The following is a 20,094-nucleotide window of genomic DNA, read 5'->3' on the forward strand; positions in this document are numbered from 1 at the left end:
CAAAAGCTGACTTCAAATTCTATATCAGCGGCACTAAAAACCCTTAGATACCAAGTTTCATAGAAATCCTACAAATACTATTATATAATAAAATAATATAATATTTTAACTCACCCCAAAACTTGCAAGGGTGATTTTTACCCCAAAAACCGTTTTTGGGGAAAAACAAAAAATCACGTGTCAAATAGTTTCTAAGGAACTACTTATATGCGTAGTTACAGAATAATCGGTGATTATCACTTCCCTAGTGTTACTTGTAAGTGAGTTTTGAGAAATATGGCAAACCAAACGTATAGTGTCCAATTTCTTATTTGAGAATCTTTACCCATGGTAAATTCGCGTAAGAGCGGAAATATTAATGGAAGATCAGAAAATATCAAGGATCGTTAGCTGATACATGGATTGCAAACAACATTATTCGGTTATTCTACACGAATTTTTTTTTAAATAATCGCCCGTTGACAGGGTTACAATCGTCTGTGATCTGCGTTAGTTTCCTAGAGGAACAAATCGACTTTTTGTGTGCGCGCACCGCGCTCACACTACGGTTCACACATTTGCTCTCGGCTACGACTTACTAAGATCGTCATTGGGCTCGTCGCCCTCCTTTTCCAGATAAACTAACGTGAGTTCCTCCATATACGGCAGCTGAACGCGAAACAAAATTTCTCTACTCCCTGTAGCGCAAGATAAATCTTGAATAAATAAGAAAAGAAAAAGATCAAAATAAAGAGAGATAAAAGGACAATAATGTTAATGGTGATGAATGAGAGGTGAATGATGGACGGCGGCGATGGAGGAAGAGTAGCGGACAATCAAGGTCCTAAAATGAGATTCTAAAAGAGTCGTATGCGAAATTTCATCGACAGACAATGCGCTTGTGACAAAAGCTCTCGATATATAATCAGTGTTCGTTTCAAGTTCAATTCGAAATCATATTGTGCAAAATTGCAAATATTGTCCCTATTTTAAATATTATAGGATAATAAATTCTGCTTTATAATTCATACATATAGAGACATAGAAAAATAAAAAAACGTACTTTTTATACATTAATTTACATTCTTAACATCTTGTATCGTATTATTCTTTATCAATTGTTCTATTGTGTATTAATGTTCATGGATGCAGATTATCTATATTCTTTAGGCTTGAATAAATTTCTATATGCTTTAACTGCACGAACGTCATCATTATTAACTAATGAAGATTTCGAGTTGACCTTTTCATCTCGTATGAATATGCATACTTCCATTGAAACAAAACAATAGATATGCTATACTGCCCATGACGTATAATAAAGGCTGACATCATATATTTGGTTGCTGAATTATTGCTGACAAATGAATGCAAGCGTGATCGATATCTCTCGCAAGGATGGTAGACGAATAAAGGGATGAGATTTTCGGTCAGAACATTTCACAAATACTATAATTATAAATTTTGGAGCGGTCATTGTTGTATAATTGCAATAAATTTGAGCCTATGCTATGCAGAATTCTCTAAATACGTGTGGACGTTAACATAAGCACTTATTTTATGTTAAATAACATCGCAAGAGGTAATGAACGTTAACGTGATAATGAATACTAACATAATTCTTGCACCGATATTAATTATATTAATTATATTAATTATATTAATTATATTAATTATATTAATAATATTAATCTATTCCAGCACGTAATTGCGAAACAATATCGTGACCGAAATTCATTATCGCGCGTGGCTGACCCAGGCAATGCGATCTCTTCAGTGTGAGGAAGAATATATAGGAGAGATATATTGTACATGTATAGAAAGAGAAAGAGGAAAAAGAAAACGAGAGAGAGAGAGAGAGAGAGAGAGAGGAGGGGAAGAGGAACTAAAGATAGCGAGATAGAAAGAGTGGGAACGAAGAGAGAAGAGAGAGACATGATTACCTTCAGTGTTAGTGTCGTCCTGGGTGTAGCACAGCATGAATGCTAGAACATAACAAGTTGAATACATTTCAGTATACGTTGCGTACTAAATAAGCGACCGTTAATTATCGCTAGAATTAATTAGAAGCGCTATAGATTTTCGAGAAAACTCTCTCCTACTGTGCGCGCGCGATTCCAATGCTACGCACGGGATGGATTCGATGGACCATGATGCGAATGTATTTGTAGATTTGAGAAACGACACGCGAATTTGAATCGTCCGAATTATTCCTTTCTTCAAAATCAAGATTGTCATAATTCAATATATCGTCATAACTAAAATATTTCGTGAAGAATGCAAATTCCCTAGTGAAATAATCACGGAATGTTTGTACGTTATGTGTTGCACGTTATTTGTGGAAGCATTGCGTTGAAGAGATACTCGTAGTAAGCGTAGTTTGTATCAAAGTGTTTTTTTTTATGACCGATAAATAATCGTTAAAGTCTCGCTCGCTATGGGGACACTCATGCTTGAGAAAAACATCGCGTAACACGAAGAAAAAAACAATATCAGCTGTGTGTACAACTCAAGACTGTAACACTCTTTCTTTCAGCTAAGTGGTGTGTATCTTCTCGTTTATTACGATGTCAAACACTGAATCGCGTGTTATGTCATTCGAAGAGCGAGATTTCTTCTCAATCTAACACAATAAGAATGCGACGTACATGCATCTAATACTTCAAACAATTTCTTTTTCGGTTTTATCGATCCGGAGGTATTGTTGAATGCATCTGATGGAGGATGATGTGCTTCGTGACATGATCTTTGAGATGAATGGGATGCGTGTATACCATGTCAATTATCCTTTGGTGGAAGAAAGTAAAAAAAAAGAAAAAGAGAAAGAGAGAATGTAAACTACTACTATCTGAGAGGAACATTGCTCTACCGTGCTGGACCGTTTCTATGGACTACCGGTGAACCTCTAATAGTGAAAAGCCGAAAGTTAGAAGCGGAGTCGAGAGCGTAGATAAGAGCGTGTCGGTCGGGATGTTAGTCTAGAGACCCTGCACGGGGTAGAAAAGTTCAAGGTGCAACATGCATGCGCAAGCGAGGTCGAAGGACGCAAATGAAGCTACTGCGGCTGCTAAATGATGCACGGTGTGGTTCTCCGCAAGCGACATCGCGCACATTGCAACATTGTGAGATTCAGTCTCGACCAAAACTCGATTTCGATCCGAGACAAAGCCAATTACATTAAAAATAAATACTGTAAACAAACATTTTTTTTATTATAATCAAATAACATCATGCATTCTCAATTTTCTTTCGATCGTTATATATTAACAATTTACTTCACTGTACGAAAAAAATGATTTTGCTCTAAAAATCTTTTGCTAAATACGAATTTAACAATATTTTGTTGGATCATGGAAGTATTTATATAGAAAACTCAAGCATTTGTGTATGATAAACAATACTGTAAAAAATTTTAATTTTATAGCAACCAACTTGAATATCACATATAATTATTTTGTAGTTCAACAAAATTATTTTCAGATCTGTATTAAGCTAAATTTTTAGATACGTCCACAAAATTGTCCTTTTCGTATGAGAATAAATAATCAGAACAAAAATATTTCTTTAAATTATACACGGAAAGAACAGTTTGCTAAAATATATAAAAGTTTATCTAGTATATTGACCTGAAAATTTTGTTGAGCTATCAAAATAATTACATAGAACGCTTAAGCATTAATGACGACGTAAAAAGTTTTAACATTCTAATAATCAGATTGAGTATCCTATATAATTATTTTGATCGCGCGTCTAAATAAAATTATTTTCAGTTTTGTGTCTAGTTAAATTTTTAGATACTTCAGCAAAATCATTCTTTTCGTGTATGTAATTATTCGTTCATCCAATATATCATTAAAATTTCGTCTCAACTCTCGTGTTTTAGCGTGGATTTTAAAGCTTGCGTCACTATTGACGTCATTGCATATGAAAAATGGCGAAAGCGCATATTTACAGAGCTTATTACATGTCTAATTAAGATACTTACGGGTGGGATCGTTCTCATTCTCAGGTGTGGTGGGCGTTCCTACACAAGCAGGCAAAACAAAACACATGTCACGTTTTCACATTGTAAAACACACAAGCTCATTCGGGGACTTGGGCGTGTCCGATCGGGGCTCATCGCACCGGAAGTTGGGACTTTATCAATGATTTTACTTGCTCTCGAATTTTCGATTTTTACACGGAAAATCATGTTATGCATCGACTTTGGTGACAACGCTTTTTATAATTGTACGTTATGAAATCTTGAAGAATTAACTTTTACAACGATAATTATGAAAGAAATTGTATACGCATTATTTAGGTGAATACTGACAATATCGTAGAATACACGCGGAAAGTTGCTTTACTAGAAGAAGAATATTTTTCTATCGTTACATTTTGTACACTATAATGTTCTCAATTAAACTTTCGAGTTTGCTGTAGGACGTAGAATTATCAATAAAATTATTAATTATTAATAAAAATTGAACCCATCGATTGTGAAGACTGCGGCCCGAGGCTTGAGGGTGAGGAATAACTTCATAATTCAGCGGTTAAATCGTACGATATAAGTATAGGCGAATACATATGGCGAGTAAAACATTAAAACACAGTAAATATGGATCAGAACATGCACAGAACGTGCAGGAGGGGAAAAGAGACCAATCACATTCTAGATACTCACGTTCCTGATCGGAGCCATCCTCGGACTTATCGTCTTTGCTCTTCATGAAGGGAAACTTCCTGCTAAATGAGAAATTTTTCTTCTTCCGGTCAAGAGTCGATTGCTGAAATTAACAAGTTTTCTATGATCAACAAATCATAAATCTTGTAATTTTGTACATCAATGAATTCATTCATGAGAAATAATTTTATCAAATTCACAATCTTTGAAGAAAATAAAGTATTATAAAAACAGTTGAAATAATGTTTGTGTAGAAATCTGAAAACATTAAACCATATGATAATTTTTGTATAAAAAATTGTACAAATTTTTAATAAAAACACTATATTTACAATCTTCTAAAATAAATTAGTTCCCTGTTATAATTTTCTTTTTGTTGTGATTTTTGAAGAAATTTGATTCTTTTAGAGAGAAAACATTACAACTGAAACATTTGTCACGCAAATTTGAAATTAATTCTTTGGCCTTATCAAATTTGCAGGCTGAAACGGCTCATACGGCTATTGATTGCGATAAATATTTAATTAAACATCTCTCCTCGTTAGTAAATGAAACAGTGTCGAATGGACATGTATTTTCGATTACGCACGTTATCCAAACGAGATTATGAATTATTTCGCATCGCGAGAATGTCGCGGAATCGTAATTTGTATTGCAAAGAAGCCTCATCAAAAATTTTCCTTAATTTAAGATAATAAAATAATGTCATCAATTCTTTTATCACTTTGATCAGGAATGTACTGTGGAATTATTCAAAATGTATTCCGATAGGAATTGTTCAATTATATTCTCTAGATTTTTATTGTATTTTCTAGGGATAACGAAATCATTCCAATCGAAATCCATTCTGAACAATTCTATAATACGTGCTCAGATTTTATAAAATTTAGTATTTTACCTCGAATAAACTCAAAAAATAAGAAATCAAACTTACAATTAATATAAAAAAATATCAAGATAAAATTTTAAAGATAAAAAAAGATTAAAACAACTACATTTTTACTAAAATAATACATAATGATTAAATTTTGTATATGCTGCATATGGCGAATTTCGTTAATATTTCTATAAATACGAGTTGTTACTTCAATTTTTAACGAAAGAGAAAATTTTCCGCTATATTTGTATAATCATCCCAAATAATAATAATAATAATATATAATTATAATTGTATTATAATTCGTGATTTTTCATAATTTTCGGAGAAATTAGGAGCTTCGAGAAATTCCCGTTTAACTCACCTTATCAAGAATGACTGGCATGTGCCCCTGGAACTTGACAGAGCGGTCCCTGGCACGCTGCTTACGTTCCCATCGCCTGCGCGAGGGTATTATACCCAGACCTTCTTCCTCGCCCTGTGGGGTGACTCTTCTCGCCTGCCACCATTCGTCGTCGCTAGCATTCGTCACGTGCAAAATTTCGCCATAACGGAACGCCAAGCCGCGGCTCGGCAGACCATCGTCTTTGTTGGGGTCGTAATCGAACAACGCTCTTTGGGGAGAAAATATCAATGTCATATTTATCTTCATATTTTACACAAATTATTTATTTATACGCGAAGCTATGTGTTAATTAAATGTCGTGGCTTATTTCGAGCTTATAATTAGGCCGACTTTAAATTAATACAATTATCATAAGAATATAAATATATATTACATAATATTCTAAATACGATTAATAAAATAATATAAAAATACAAACATTTTTTTCGGTTTACAAAACCTTCTTCAGTATCATTCTTCTTATTTTGTGTCTTAACACATTTTGACATTCGAATTTTATATAAATTGACACATCACCACTGATAGTTTTTTTTAAATATTTCATTATATGCGATATCTAATTGGTTCGTTTATTTAATAATGTATTTTTGCTTTGTACACTGAAGATGGCTTTTGTAAGCCGAAATGTTTGTATTTTTATATTATTTTATTAATTGTATTTAGAATATTATGTAATATTTACATTCTTATGATAATTGTATTAATTTAAAGTCAGTCTAATTATAAGCTCGAAATAAGCCACGACTCTGTTTAATTTGTTTTAAAAATATACGAGCATTTTCACTCTAATTTTAATTAAATGTGTTTAATCCGAAAGTAGTCATTTTTTTTACATAAACGATCACTGAGAATGCTTTAAGTGATTCAAGTCTCATTTAAAATTACTACTATTAACAATACATTGTATATACAATATATTGTATTATTAATTGTTTTTCGATTTGTTGACATTTTAACACATTATGGATTTACTCACGATTTTCTTAAAAAAGTATCTAAGTAGAAAAACCAAACAAATATTAAATAAAATAAACACACTAATGACTAAATAGCTTAAAGTGACATTTTTCAGAAAAATTTTGTTTATAAAAAATAAAAATTTTAATTAATTACAACGGTTTTTTATTACAGATTTTCGATGAAATTGCATATTTAAAGATTCATAAAGAATAGTCATTAAAAAAGAAAAAAATATGCATAAAAAAAAGGACAATATCCACATAATTCACATTTTTTCGCCGTGGGGACATAAAAACATCAGATAACTAATCCCGATTTAAACGGTTTTCAAATTGGAATCCTATGCGACAAATGATCAAAGCGAAAGATAATCGCAAAAGTATAATTACCTCACGTAGAGTGATTTCTTCTGAGAGGTCCTCATGAGGGTGCCTGTCATTACATTCTGTTGCGAGATTTGTTGTTTAAGATCCTGGATCTTCGCCTCAAATCTGTTATAGTCCTCCGGTTTGTATTGCACCACGATTGTCACTGTTTGGCCAGTACCCTGAATACACGTAAAAAAATCCATATTCATTATTTTCGATTAATCGCAATTTTTGAAATTTTTTGAAGAAAGTAACTTATAAATACTACCTAATATCAAAACTATTATTTATGTAATCAGCATTCTTCAATATTTAATATTTTAATTCAAATTTCGGTTAACAAGAGAAATTTCATAATAAATTTTTTTTTAACGGATCATAATTTTTTTGCCGAAGTTAAAAGGTGCTTTCCAAGAAGTGATACGGATGACATAGTGCAACATAGTGAATCATTAGATTCTTATTGTTTGCCAACGTTAAACGAAAATGAAATGATCACTGTGTTATACTATGTCTGTTGTTGAAAAGTACCAAAAATGGCTGAATTATGACGTCTATTAAGCTGGCACAGCCACTTCAGCACAATCAAACGCGACCTATACCACATTTTTTTGCTATTTTTTTGCTAATTTTTTGCTCTATTCCCGATTTTTTTGCTCCAGCCAATTCGCTAAAACCCATGGCTGTGCTAGCTTAAGACTAAAGTTAGCACAGCCACTAAATCTGAATCAGTGGATAATCACTGATATCAGTGCCAAGTATGCTACTGGTAATCAGTGAATTTAATGTGAGATCCCTAACCTAGCTAATCTTTATTGTGTGATCTAACTAACCTTGTTTAGTGCTTAAATTCAATGAATATGGTATTGGAAGATTGAAGAAATTAATATGCAAATATCAGTATTTAGTTATATAATGCTCAAACATTCTTTCTTTTTAATTGAACTTCAGTGATTATCAGTGCAAAGTATGCCATTGGGTAATTAGTGAGTATCCACTGATTCAGATTTAGAGAGTAACGATTATATATTATTAAAATAATGACAAAACAAAGCCGAAGATTTCACCTTGAGAGCCGCGGCGGCCTCCTCGTGGGTGGCTGTTCGGAGATTGATACCATTAACGCTCAATATCTGATCACCTCTGCGCAATTCACCGCTGAGATCGGCTGGACCTCCGGCTAGAATGAACGAGATGAAGATGCCTTCACCATCTTCACCGCCAACGATGTTAAAGCCCAGACCAGGAGAGCCTTTATTCAATACGACGGTTCGAACTTCCCTGAAAAAAAGAGATGGACCATGTTTAATATTAATAATATTCTCAGAAATGTGAAATTGCTGCAGCAATTATTATTAATGATTGGATAATGTATGTGCATTTCTATAAAATATGCTGAGATTATAGATGTAAGTTGATTAATTTCTGCTGCACCTAAAGAGCACCGAGGAGATAAATTAATTTATAAATATTTATAAATCATAGACAAGCGTGGATGTTCTCAATTTAAGATTTACGTCTGGCTACGTATTGCGTGTCAACGCACTTGCATTTTAATCGCGAATCAAAATGCAAATTTTCATCACGATTCTTATAGGGGCGATTATCACGTTAACTAGAAGACCGGTCGGGAAATTCATGCCGTCATGCCACGCAGTTTTCGCAAATTTAAAATCTACTTTGCCATAACGAGGAGCATAATGCGAGGATTTGCGCGAATGATGGCATCCTAATTATGCACTGAACTATCCCGCTCCCACACAAATATATCTCTGTACGATCGGACGAAATAAATTTCGGTGAAGAAATTTGGGAATTTCATTAAAATAACGTTAAAGATCGACGAGCACATTCGATATTACGAATTGCACCAAGGTGCAATTAAGCTCGAAATCACAACTTTAAATATGAAATTTGTATGAACTGCATAGATTTTCTGTAGAGAACAAAATTGTCGAAATTTCTCAATGCGGTCTATTATCTAGTTTTATAAGAAAACACATCACATGTATACGAATTAATTATATTCGATATTGCTGTCTATTTTTACTTTTGCTTATTTTTTTAATATTCTACTTTTGTTATTGAGTCTTCTCGGAGCTTCATCGTGTACTATATTATCTTTTGTATTTTTTTTCATCTTCCAGCTTTATAATTAACTATGTTGTACAGTGCAATAAAGATTATTATTATTGTTGTTACTTAAAAAACGGAAGATAAAAGTCTGTATTCATAATCGGTTCTTGTTTAAAACTGTCTTAAGTATAATCTTAAGTATAATCATAAACCCAATTACAAAGCCGTGTATTAGTATCTTAAAAATAAAATATTATTACATAAGACGATTTTAAAATAAGAGCTATGTGTGTGTGTGAATAGCGACCAACCAAAATGTGATCACAAAGATCATTTATTTTAAAAGGCCATTAAAATCATCTTTTGCACAGTCGCTTTTTGATATCATATAAATGTCAACAGTTCAACAATGACGACCATATACGAATTCGTGTAAACGGCATGAGTATGACGCAAAAGCATGTCGATCAATGAAACGTCCTACGTAAGCGCTTACGCATCCGGGCAACCAAGTCGGCGGGATACTAATCCTCACACACATACACATATGTTTACGCCCTTGCACATATGCATATACGTAGACATAAACAAACTGAAGAAATCAATTCATGGAGGCTTACTAACACACGGGCTAGAAAAAATCCCTCAGCCATTATCTGGTGTCAGTTCTACTATGTTCGACGATAACAAAGTAAGAGGATAATTTTTCAAACGTAACGTGACATTCGCGTTATGCCTTTATCGCTGTTCGAAAGCTCTTTACTAACGGATATACGTTTCCTGGAGTTAGGTATTCGTTAGGTATTTGTTAAAAGACCGCACTAAATATAGAAAATTGGGTCCTGGTGAAATGAGATTTCACATATTATAAGCTGTAGCTTATAATATGATGAACAAAAATACACATGATTCAAATAATGAATCCTTGAACTGCGGTGTATCAAAAGTGTAAAACTTGTGCTTACAAAGCACCTTTGATACATGATATTTTGTTTGATTATAATATTTGATAGATGATGATATCACAGCTCAAAAACTATCCATTACTGAGCCTTGTGCCTCTGTGACATCTTTTGCTCACCGCATTATAAACCACATCATATATGAAAACTGACTATTTCATCGGGACCCAATTTTCCGTATAATTAGTAAATCTCGCACTAATTGTATGTAAAATTGGGTCCCGATGAAGTCCCAAATCAGTTTTCACATTTAATATAGCTTATAATAAGATGTCATAGACATAAGGCTCAATAATGGATAATTTTTGAGCTGTGGTTTATTAAAGGTGCTCTACAAACACAAATTTTACATTTTTTTACCTATACAGCTCAAGAACTAGCAATTATTTGAGCCATGTATATTTTTGGTTCACCACATATAAGCTACAATATACGTGAAAACCTCATTTCATCGGAACCCAATTTTCTATATAATTAGTGCGAAGTCCTTTCGAGGGACGAAATTACGAAGGTTGCACGTCATCACCATCGTCGGGTTGTATGGTACGTAACATGAATTCCTGTTAGTGACCTGTATGCAACCTCGAAGCGCAACTACTCGACGACGGCTTTCTCTTGCTCATGTTAACGAAGACCTCGAATTAACGGTTGGTGCGCTGCCGCCGGGAACACAAGTTAAGTTCATGTTACTAGCTCGCGAGAGACAACCATCCAAGCTGTTCGCATCCGACTGTTCGCTCTTCGCTTATCTTAATGGATGCAATTCGCTCTTGTTGCACACGCGTGATAAGTACTCGATACTCGGAATATTATATGTATAAAATGTAATCGTGTTTCGCACAAATCAAACATTATAATCATTATTAAAATATTATTTTCATAAAATTCTACTGATATTTAAAAATATTAATAGAATATATATTAATATTTTAAAATATAAAAAATATATTATTATGTTTCATTAAAAATAAAAATGATAATGTATGCACTTTAGTATTAATTTTTGTATCATTATGTGCGTGAAAAAATGGCTCGTACTTTTAGCGTAAATATCAATGAGCCTTGCTAGCAATAAAAAGAATGGTATCCTACAAAAGAGATCGGATAGTCTGACACGTCTCAGGAAAACTTTGACATTATCGTCCATTTATTGTCGATAGATCGAAACGAGCCATCGTTCCAATTCTCATTTATAACACATTTCTTCGCTTCTATTGTAACATATTAGTAATAAAAGAATATAACAACCGTGACATTAAATTTAACAATCGTTTTTTTATTATCATTAAAAAATGTAAAAAAAAAGAACCTATCCAGATAATTTTATCTTCAACATAATTTTTCTAATAATAATTTCTTCTCTCCCCGGCAAATGCAACATCTTTTATTAATGAAGTTCGAAATTTTCGTGTGCCAGTGTATATAATTGCTAAACAGAGCTTTTTCAGTTAAAATTCACTATTTATTATTTGTTAATAACTCTATATAGATAATAGAAAATATTTATTAAAAAATTTGATTGTGGAAGAATGTTTCGATACACGAAAGGAATAATGGGTATATAATTTTCTTATCACGTCTATCATTTATTGGGTCACTCGGTGATTGATGCAGTTGTCGAATTGGTCCATCCACCACATTCTCGAGATCCTCCGTCGCGATTGGCTAAACGGGGATTACGTGTCTATGCGTGGTGGAGGAGTGCGTGCCGGATGCGCGTAGACGTTCGCAACATATGTTTCCGCCAGTCGGACACGCGCATTGACGTTGACGCGTGTCACTAACTAGTTATGTCCGCGGCACGTATTACGGATCGTATTATCATGTGCTCTCGATTCGAGGCTTTAATTATACGTATTCGCATTATTCGCAACGCGTGCCGACCCCCTTTCGCGAGACGGGTGTGTCGGTGCAGGAAACGGATTTTCCAGTACATATCGCGATATTGCGCAATACCTAAAGGGGAAGTATATTTTGCGCTCGTAAATACTCTACAACGATAAATCATGGTAATGAGACAACTTGAGACGTTTAGGAATCTGACTGATTCGTCTTGTAACGCAGTAATATTATCTAATGTCCACGCGAACGATTCAAAATCGTGGGATATTATATCGATTTAATATTAATACGATCGACGATATAATATCAAGTACACTTTTATCGTAAATATATCTATAATAGATATGTCATAATAATATATTATATGGATAAGCGTAAAAATTATTTATAGATATATACGCCGAGATAGAAATAGCTAATATAACTTGTAAAGACAAATAAAAACCTTGAGAATGAAGTACGAGAATAATCTATTAAACAAATTGTTTTCGAAAGATATTCAGCTTTCCATTTTATAAATCCTTCGTATGGATTTATGTCCATTTCTAACAATGTAGATTAATCTGGATTTAACTTTCTATTTATCCTTTCTATTTATCCTTTCCTAATTTATAGAACTAGAAAAAGATAAAAAGTAAGTTAAACTAAGATTAAAATTAGTCTATATCGATAGAAACGAGCATTAAACATGTCATAGAGAATTAGGGGCTCCGCACAATAAACGGAACAGGGAACAGAGAACAGAGAATAAGAATTTCAACCTATCAGACACTGTGTATTCCACAATACATGATTTCTGATAGGTTGAAATTCTTATTCTCTGTTCCCTGTTCCTATTATTGTGCGGAGCCCCTTACAAAGGTAATTAAAGTACTTATGATTGTACGATTGAATCATTCGTGTGTCCTACGCATTTCTTTTCTTTAAAATACTAGGAACATTTTACTAAATAATGTTTTTTATTTCTTTTTTCCACATATAACCTTACAAATACTTTCTAAATATGTTAAAGTATACGTAAGAATAGTTTAATAATTTTTGTACATTTGTAAAAGTAATAAAAACTAGTCCAAATACGAAGGACTCATCGTATAATAAAGAATACAACACGAAAAATCATCACGTGAACTTGTAAAGGATTAAATATCAATGTTATAGATAACTTCGGATTGAATATCTATATTTAAAGCGGATGTTCAAATCAGAGTTGCCATTCAATATACGCTTTATCGAGTCTTTACATACACGACCGTGAACGCGAATATGTATTCAAAAACTAATACTGATCAATATTGAAAATATAAGCGAAATTAATACATATAAATTATCAGCACTTCGAACTGTCGAGATATCGAAGATTCTATATTATTGCAATCCTGCAAAGAATTTAGCTTGCAAAATGGAAAGCTAAAGACGTTTGAAAAACAATTAGTTATAAACAATTAGTTTATAAATTTACATTTATTAAGAATTCTTTCATTGTTTTATTGAATTCAAGTCAATTATGTCTGGTTTTGCAGTTCTGAAACGTTATATATAACTGATACATATATATAAGTACGCATATGTCCTTTATCTACTTGCCATTTCGTTTATTCTTCGAAAGATTGTGTAGCAATCGCACAAATTACTATTTGCTGTCAACTCTTAAACCGTTTTTCGTTTTTCCCACTTTAAGAGTAACGTACAATTCCGCCTAATGCAATATGTATAGTACCGTATACTCTCTCATACCATTTGAACCGCATCCCCCGTTCCTAGGACACTCCACTCTTCCCATTTCATCATCGAGATAAACATCAGCGAAGATAGCGTCTCGTGCACCTCGTCTTACATGCGTCCACGTCAATAAAGCACTCGATTTTGCTAATAAACAAGTGCGCGGTAAATTCCTCACTCATTCACATGTCCGATTCTTCATCTTCTCATCGCAACGAACAGCACGATTTGTCTGAACGAAAGAACAGATGGTTGCGCTGATTTTCAATCTACTCGCACTCGCGCACTTGAAGACGAGTCGTGGTGTAAAACGCGCACCTGTTTCCTTCGCAGCTCGGAATAAATGGAACAATGACGTAACGCCACTGCGGTTCCGCTGCGGAAGGACGAGTTGTCACCAAGGAGTGGTTTCTCGTTACACGATGCACCCTTGTCGATGGTTAGCGCGTATCGGCGAACATCCGGACGCGAGTACACGTGATTGTGGTCGATCGTGCAGATTGATCGATAGCGAATGCGGGAAGAGAGCAGTGGTAGACGAAGAGCAAGAAAGAAAGAAAGAGAGAATTAGAGAGAACGAGAGAGAAAGATAGAGAGGGATGCAGAGAGAGGGCGAAATGACGCGCGATCCCTTGGACCAGCTGGCGCGACGTTGTTGCTGGTTCTCTCTCTCTCCGTACTCTCTTTCGATCACGAACCAACGGCGACGTCCCGACGTCGGTTGGGGGCGTCGCGACGGATTAAAGGCCGCGGAGCATAGGTAGTCGCCGCCGCGCCGTATCGTGTCGCCATGCGCCGCGCCGCCGAGGCGGCCACTGCGAACTACTATCGTCAGGATCGATAGAAATAAGCTGACTCTCTCTGGCGCGCGCTGTAACCCTGCGTCGCAACCCTCTTTTCACCACCGCCTCGTAGCTCGTAGCACCACCATCGCCACCACCACCACCGCCGCCGCCGCCGCCGCCGTCACCACCGCCACAGCCACCGCCGCTCTTTTGGAAAACTAGGGCAACCCGCTAAACTTTCAGCCTTTTTCGCACGGCCACGCTCAGGGCCGATATCTAAACATATCAGCGAAAATCGTTGCTCGCGCATAAAAAAATAAAGAATGATGCAGAAATAGATGTGGATAAAGATAGCTATGGTAAATTTATCCTCTTTACCCTGGAATAAAGTTCCTTAGAGTATATACGGGGAGAAAGATTTTCCTTACCTATAAAAAGAAACGGGACACAAAAAGACAGCGTACAGGATAAATAGATGTTGTACGTGTGGCAGAAAGATCCAAGTGAAATGTATACAGAAAGCAGAATAGCAATGAGAGAATATTGTATAATGCGAATAAAAATTAGGAATATCAAAAGATATAGAAAAATACAGAATGCTGAATTACGAGAAAATAGTATGGATAATACAGAGAAGAAAAATAGTACGAAATAATTTCTGCGAATTGATAATTAGTGAGAAACTTCAATCATCATTTAAACATACTAGGCCACATAATGTAGGAAAAAAAAACTCACGTGAAAAATGTGGAAGTATTCTATTTTGATTGTTAGATTAGGCAAAATGGGATATTCACTTGGACGAAGCAAATATTTTAAATAAACTGAAAAATCCATGGTTCAATTTAAAAGAAATTTCTCCTAATGGGCAAAATGTCTGAAAGCAGAAGAACTCTCGGTATTCCTAACTATTTGAGCAGAAGAAAAAGAAGTCGTGAGCACAAAGCGCGCGCGTAAAAGCAACAAATTAGACGAGCGCATCGAAGCGTTGCAACCATCTGACAAAACTTTTATCTCCGAATGCTGACAAACCAAGAAGAAACATCGAAGGAATTAAAAAGCCAGTGAGCTCGATCTCTCGTAAGAGAAGCGTTGAAAAATTACATTTCACGATTAAAACCTCAGAGCATCGAGGAACGATTTAATTACGCGTCTCTCGGCTAAAGAGTTATATCTCATCTCTCCTTTTACTTTTTCCTCGAGATTCAACAGAGGCGACCTGGAGAAGCGGCAATTAATACCCGTCATTGGTTTGTGTGGCTAAAGCCAGGCAGTCTCATGAAACATAATGCACAGCCTTTAAAGACGACGTTTTCGTGAAATAATTGCATCAGTCTTCTTGATTTTCTGTAGTAGCTTATATTCAAGACCCAGGTGCAATCCTATAAGAGTAAAAATATGCGACTGGAAATAAAATTTTAATTCTAATTTCGTTCGAATGACAGAGAAAATAGGCTATAATAAAATGTACAAAGGAAATATATGTTTAATTTTTTAAATAATTAATCACTTGATAAATAAATTAGATTAAAATATTATATGAAAGTTAAGTATTATTTATAAGTACTATTGTTATAAATGTAGTTGCAAAATGTGGTATATTTTCATTATAATGATAACCTTAATTAATTTAGAGTCCGTTTCTTCTTAATGGATACAATTTTTTAATTATAAGCGATTGAAAAAAGTTTTTATGCAAATTAGATTATTAAACTAACTATACTGTACACTTTAGAAAAAAAATATATTACCAAAAATAGGTCAATTCTAAACGGAATCGTAAGGCTTATTTTTTTAAGGCTTGTAGGATTTATGACTAGAGTTGTAATTCTATGCATATAAAACGTACGATCATTCGTAAATATCTACAATTTCTCGTAAATTTTATGGATAGCAAAAAGCTGTCTGTAAAGATACTGTATAAATTTATAAACATTCCAGAGTCCCAGTTCTTACAAATCTTACGAGAACAAGTTACGAGCCTTACGATTCTGCTTAGAAATGACCTATAAATTGTGAATTTTAAATAGAATTCCTTTAATAGAATTTTAATTGGATCGAAAAAAAAACTCAATTATAAAGATATGATGATAAAAACTACGGTAAATGGCGATCTCCCTTGACATTAGCTAATGAAAAATCGACTTCAAATTGATCAAAGAACTTGTCGTTGAAAAATAATGTATGAGAAATGGAACTCCCCACGGTATAGCGCACATTATTTGCATCGTCATTAGCAGCTTCTTAATAGCATAACTTTCGTTTGACTAAAAGCATCGGAAGTCAATCGAGAGAGTGTATGAATCGCTCGAGTATGTACTTCAGGATTAATTATTTTTTCATTTGTAGAAATTGTTTGTGTCGCCGCTAATTGTGGTAGCGAGTGTAATCAAAGCTAGTTTCGTGAAAATGGAAACTCCCGACGTATCGCTTCTTCGATTGACCTACTTGCAAAGAAACGCGCGCGCGCACACCCGACACCCCCACACGAATATGTATATATAGTAGCATCCCCTGCTCTCTCTGCATTTCGATATAGGAACAAGCTCGCTGCTGCCTTCCGCAGCATCCGTCGACATTGCGATTTTATGCATACTTATCGGCAACTGTTGCAGCACGTGGACCGTTACAAAGCGCGCAAATAAAAGCTTCTATCAGATAAGACAGAATTGTATCGTCCGTAGCAGATAAGTACTCCATTATCGTATCGTGGTTGCAGTTTGCAATTGTAATGCTTGAAACGTTTTGAAAAGCGCGCTCGAACAATATCTTGACGTAATTGTATTATACTTTTAGTTGTCGTTCGTGTTACTGATTTGAAAAACAATATCTTTTTTTAAAAACACAAACAAAATAAAATATTTTTTTATGTTGTTTATAATTTACCCATAATTATTTATATTTTCTTCGCGACAAAGTATATACCATGCAAAATTATTAACTTCACACTAGAGATATTTTCTGTTGGCTTTGCATATTTCACATCCCAGGTTTCAAAAATAAAGTAAAATTATTTTCTCGAAATCAAATTAAATCAAATTCACTTTTGATGTAAAATGATTTCAATATATTATTTTATTCGATAAGCATGTTACTCGAGTTTATCGAGGCCAAAGATCAGAAACTTCTCGTGCTTGGCCTATCTTGGAAACTTACTCGTATCCCTGAGGAATATGCTGATAGAAGCGGATGATTCAGTCGAGAGTTGTGCCAATAGCACGTTCTCTGGAGACAATAGGATCTGTATCGTGAAGATATGAATCTTTCACAACTCGATATCCTCTTCCGTAAGATACTCCAAGAGACTTCCAAGGACGAGAATCGATCCAGTAATACTTATACATATAGTATATCCGGAGGTAGTTACTTTACACGAAGCACATAAATACAAAGAGAAGCAAAGAATTGTATGGTACAATAAACGTTTATTTATCATGTTTTTCTATTTTCTTTTATAATTACAAATACTCTTTTCTTTTTTAAAATTTTGTTAAAAATATGTTTAAAGCATTGTGATGCGAAAGCTTTGAAGATAAAACAAAATACATTAAAAATTAGTACACAATAATTTTTAGTTATTTTAGTATTTTATTTGAAAACTGATACACCATGGATATTTTAGTTGCTCTTAATATATTTTCTCTTGTACTTCCCTACTATATAAAGTAATTCAATATTTATCATAATTGACGGTAACAAATTTCCTCGAAAGGGAGGATACTTTTGTTCGCAAGAAATCGATAGAGGATGTCAGCCGTTGTTTAATAACACGGTCGTAACTTAATGCCGGTCGCGATGAGGCGGATAAGCTCGTACGGTCTTGACCCGAAAAGCTTGTTGAAGTAACGCGAGACCGGAGTCACGGCCGTGTTCAGCAAGGAGTGGCATTCGACCCTACTCCTTAATAAGGACATTGCGCGACCGAGCGCGCGGGAAGGAGTCCTTGAAACGACTGCGCCCCACGGGGACCCGCCTGGGTAATTTCAAGGTTCGGAGTACCACGTGTTCCTTCCTGTGCTGACACGGAATTGTTCACCCTCAGGGCGAGGGAAAGCGCTGATAAGCAGCACGTGAGCCACGTGCGTTTTATGAGGGGCACGCGAAACGAGAGACAGATCAGATCATTTCCGACGAAAATGCTACCTGAAGAAAGTCTATAAAAAGTTTATTAGTATGTTCATTTGTCTCTTTTTGCCATTTATTAATAACAATGTTCGTTCTATTTCGGCAAAAAAGATCTAATTTAATTTTAAATGAAAATATGTATCTTTCATATAGATTTTGTTCAACCATCTTATCTATCTTTCAGTATGAGAAAAGGAAATTCTAGGGAATTGTGCTGAAAATCAAAATTTCGAAGGACTGTAAATATCGCAAAAAGTTCTTTTACTTCGATCTGATCTATTACGCAAGAGAACCCAGAAGGAAATGATCAGAAGAATGATCCTTCCATGCGAAAGCTTGTCATTCGTGATGCGCGTAACAGAAGCGGAAACGAAAGCACACGAAGCAACGAAGTTTCAGGACTTTAATGGGATTTCCCGGGTCGTGTATCGAACTTTCGCAACGAAATATCTCCTAGCATGATCGTTATAGCTTCAAGGTTGTTCTGGTAGGGATTGCTCATGTCTGTACATAAATTACGTTAGATCGCCTGCTCGTAGTATTAAAGTCTTTATTGCACTGTGAAAATGGCGCTTTGAGAGAATGACTTTAGGAAAGATTTAATGAAGAGAGCACGTTTTGCAGCGGTCCATAAGAAAATCTCTGTAATATTTTCAATTTTTGTTCGAACAATCACTGGCATCCACAAACAGAAAAATACGCAAGTGATAAGTTCATCAAAAACATCAAATTTATTCAAAATACATTTTGAATCCTAGTATAAATTTAATACTTCAATCAAGATTATTAAATTAAAACAAATTCGATTTGCTTATTTATATAAAGTCGCTTCTTCGATTAATTTCATTCTTCCAAAGAAAATAAATTTTTGTTTTGAACACATAATAATGAGTCTTTCTAAAATTTGTACGTTTTAGGATTATTATCAAGAAAATATTCTTTGTTAAAGAAACCCGTTAAGTACTTGAAAAAAAGAAAGAAAATTAATTAAGTAATTTTCTCAGCAATAGAATGATTTTTCTGTGTGCATATTACATAGTAATTTTATATAAAAACTTTCGAAAGAAAAATTTATATAATAAAATAAATGTACATACATATATATATATGTATATATATATATATATATAAAATATATATTACCGCTCTGAAACATTGGATTTTAATTTATCCCTGCATTTTCCTACATAAATCTCTTTTCCAGTTAAAATATTTTATTCATTATGTATAATATTTTTACCTTTTCACGATCCCATATTTTTTATTATTATTAGGAATTAAATCGGATTATTAGACAGGATTCTTTTAATGAATTCATTAAGAAATGAA

The 20,094-nt window shown here is 34.2% G+C and overlaps 1 protein-coding gene across 9 annotated transcripts in view; it reads right to left on the reverse strand.

Annotated features, from left to right (window-relative positions):
• dlg1 (MAGUK family member discs large 1) overlaps positions 1–20,094 on the reverse strand; it is a 379,146-nt gene that overhangs the window by 4,676 nt on the left and 354,376 nt on the right. For 4 of the 9 annotated variants that reach the window (XM_018509877.1, XM_018509879.1, XM_018509878.1 and 1 more), the window contains 7 exons: positions 8,324–8,537; positions 7,278–7,435; positions 5,887–6,136; positions 4,646–4,748; positions 3,965–4,003; positions 1,923–1,964; positions 579–695 (listed from right to left, as the gene is read on the reverse strand). In XM_018509877.1, coding sequence (XP_018365379.1) covers positions 579–695; positions 1,923–1,964; positions 3,965–4,003; positions 4,646–4,748; positions 5,887–6,136; positions 7,278–7,435; positions 8,324–8,537 — 923 coding nt within the window. The remainder of the gene's footprint in view (positions 1–578; positions 696–1,922; positions 1,965–3,964; positions 4,004–4,645; positions 4,749–5,886; positions 6,137–7,277; positions 7,436–8,323; positions 8,538–20,094) is intronic. The other 5 variants (XM_018509880.1, XM_018509883.1, XM_018509884.1 and 2 more) reach the window with 5 other exon arrangements.

Source organism: Trachymyrmex cornetzi, unplaced genomic scaffold (genome assembly GCF_001594075.2).
Source record: "Trachymyrmex cornetzi isolate Tcor2-1 unplaced genomic scaffold, Tcor1.1 scaffold320, whole genome shotgun sequence".
Classification (NCBI taxonomy): Eukaryota; Metazoa; Arthropoda; class Insecta; order Hymenoptera; family Formicidae; genus Trachymyrmex; species Trachymyrmex cornetzi.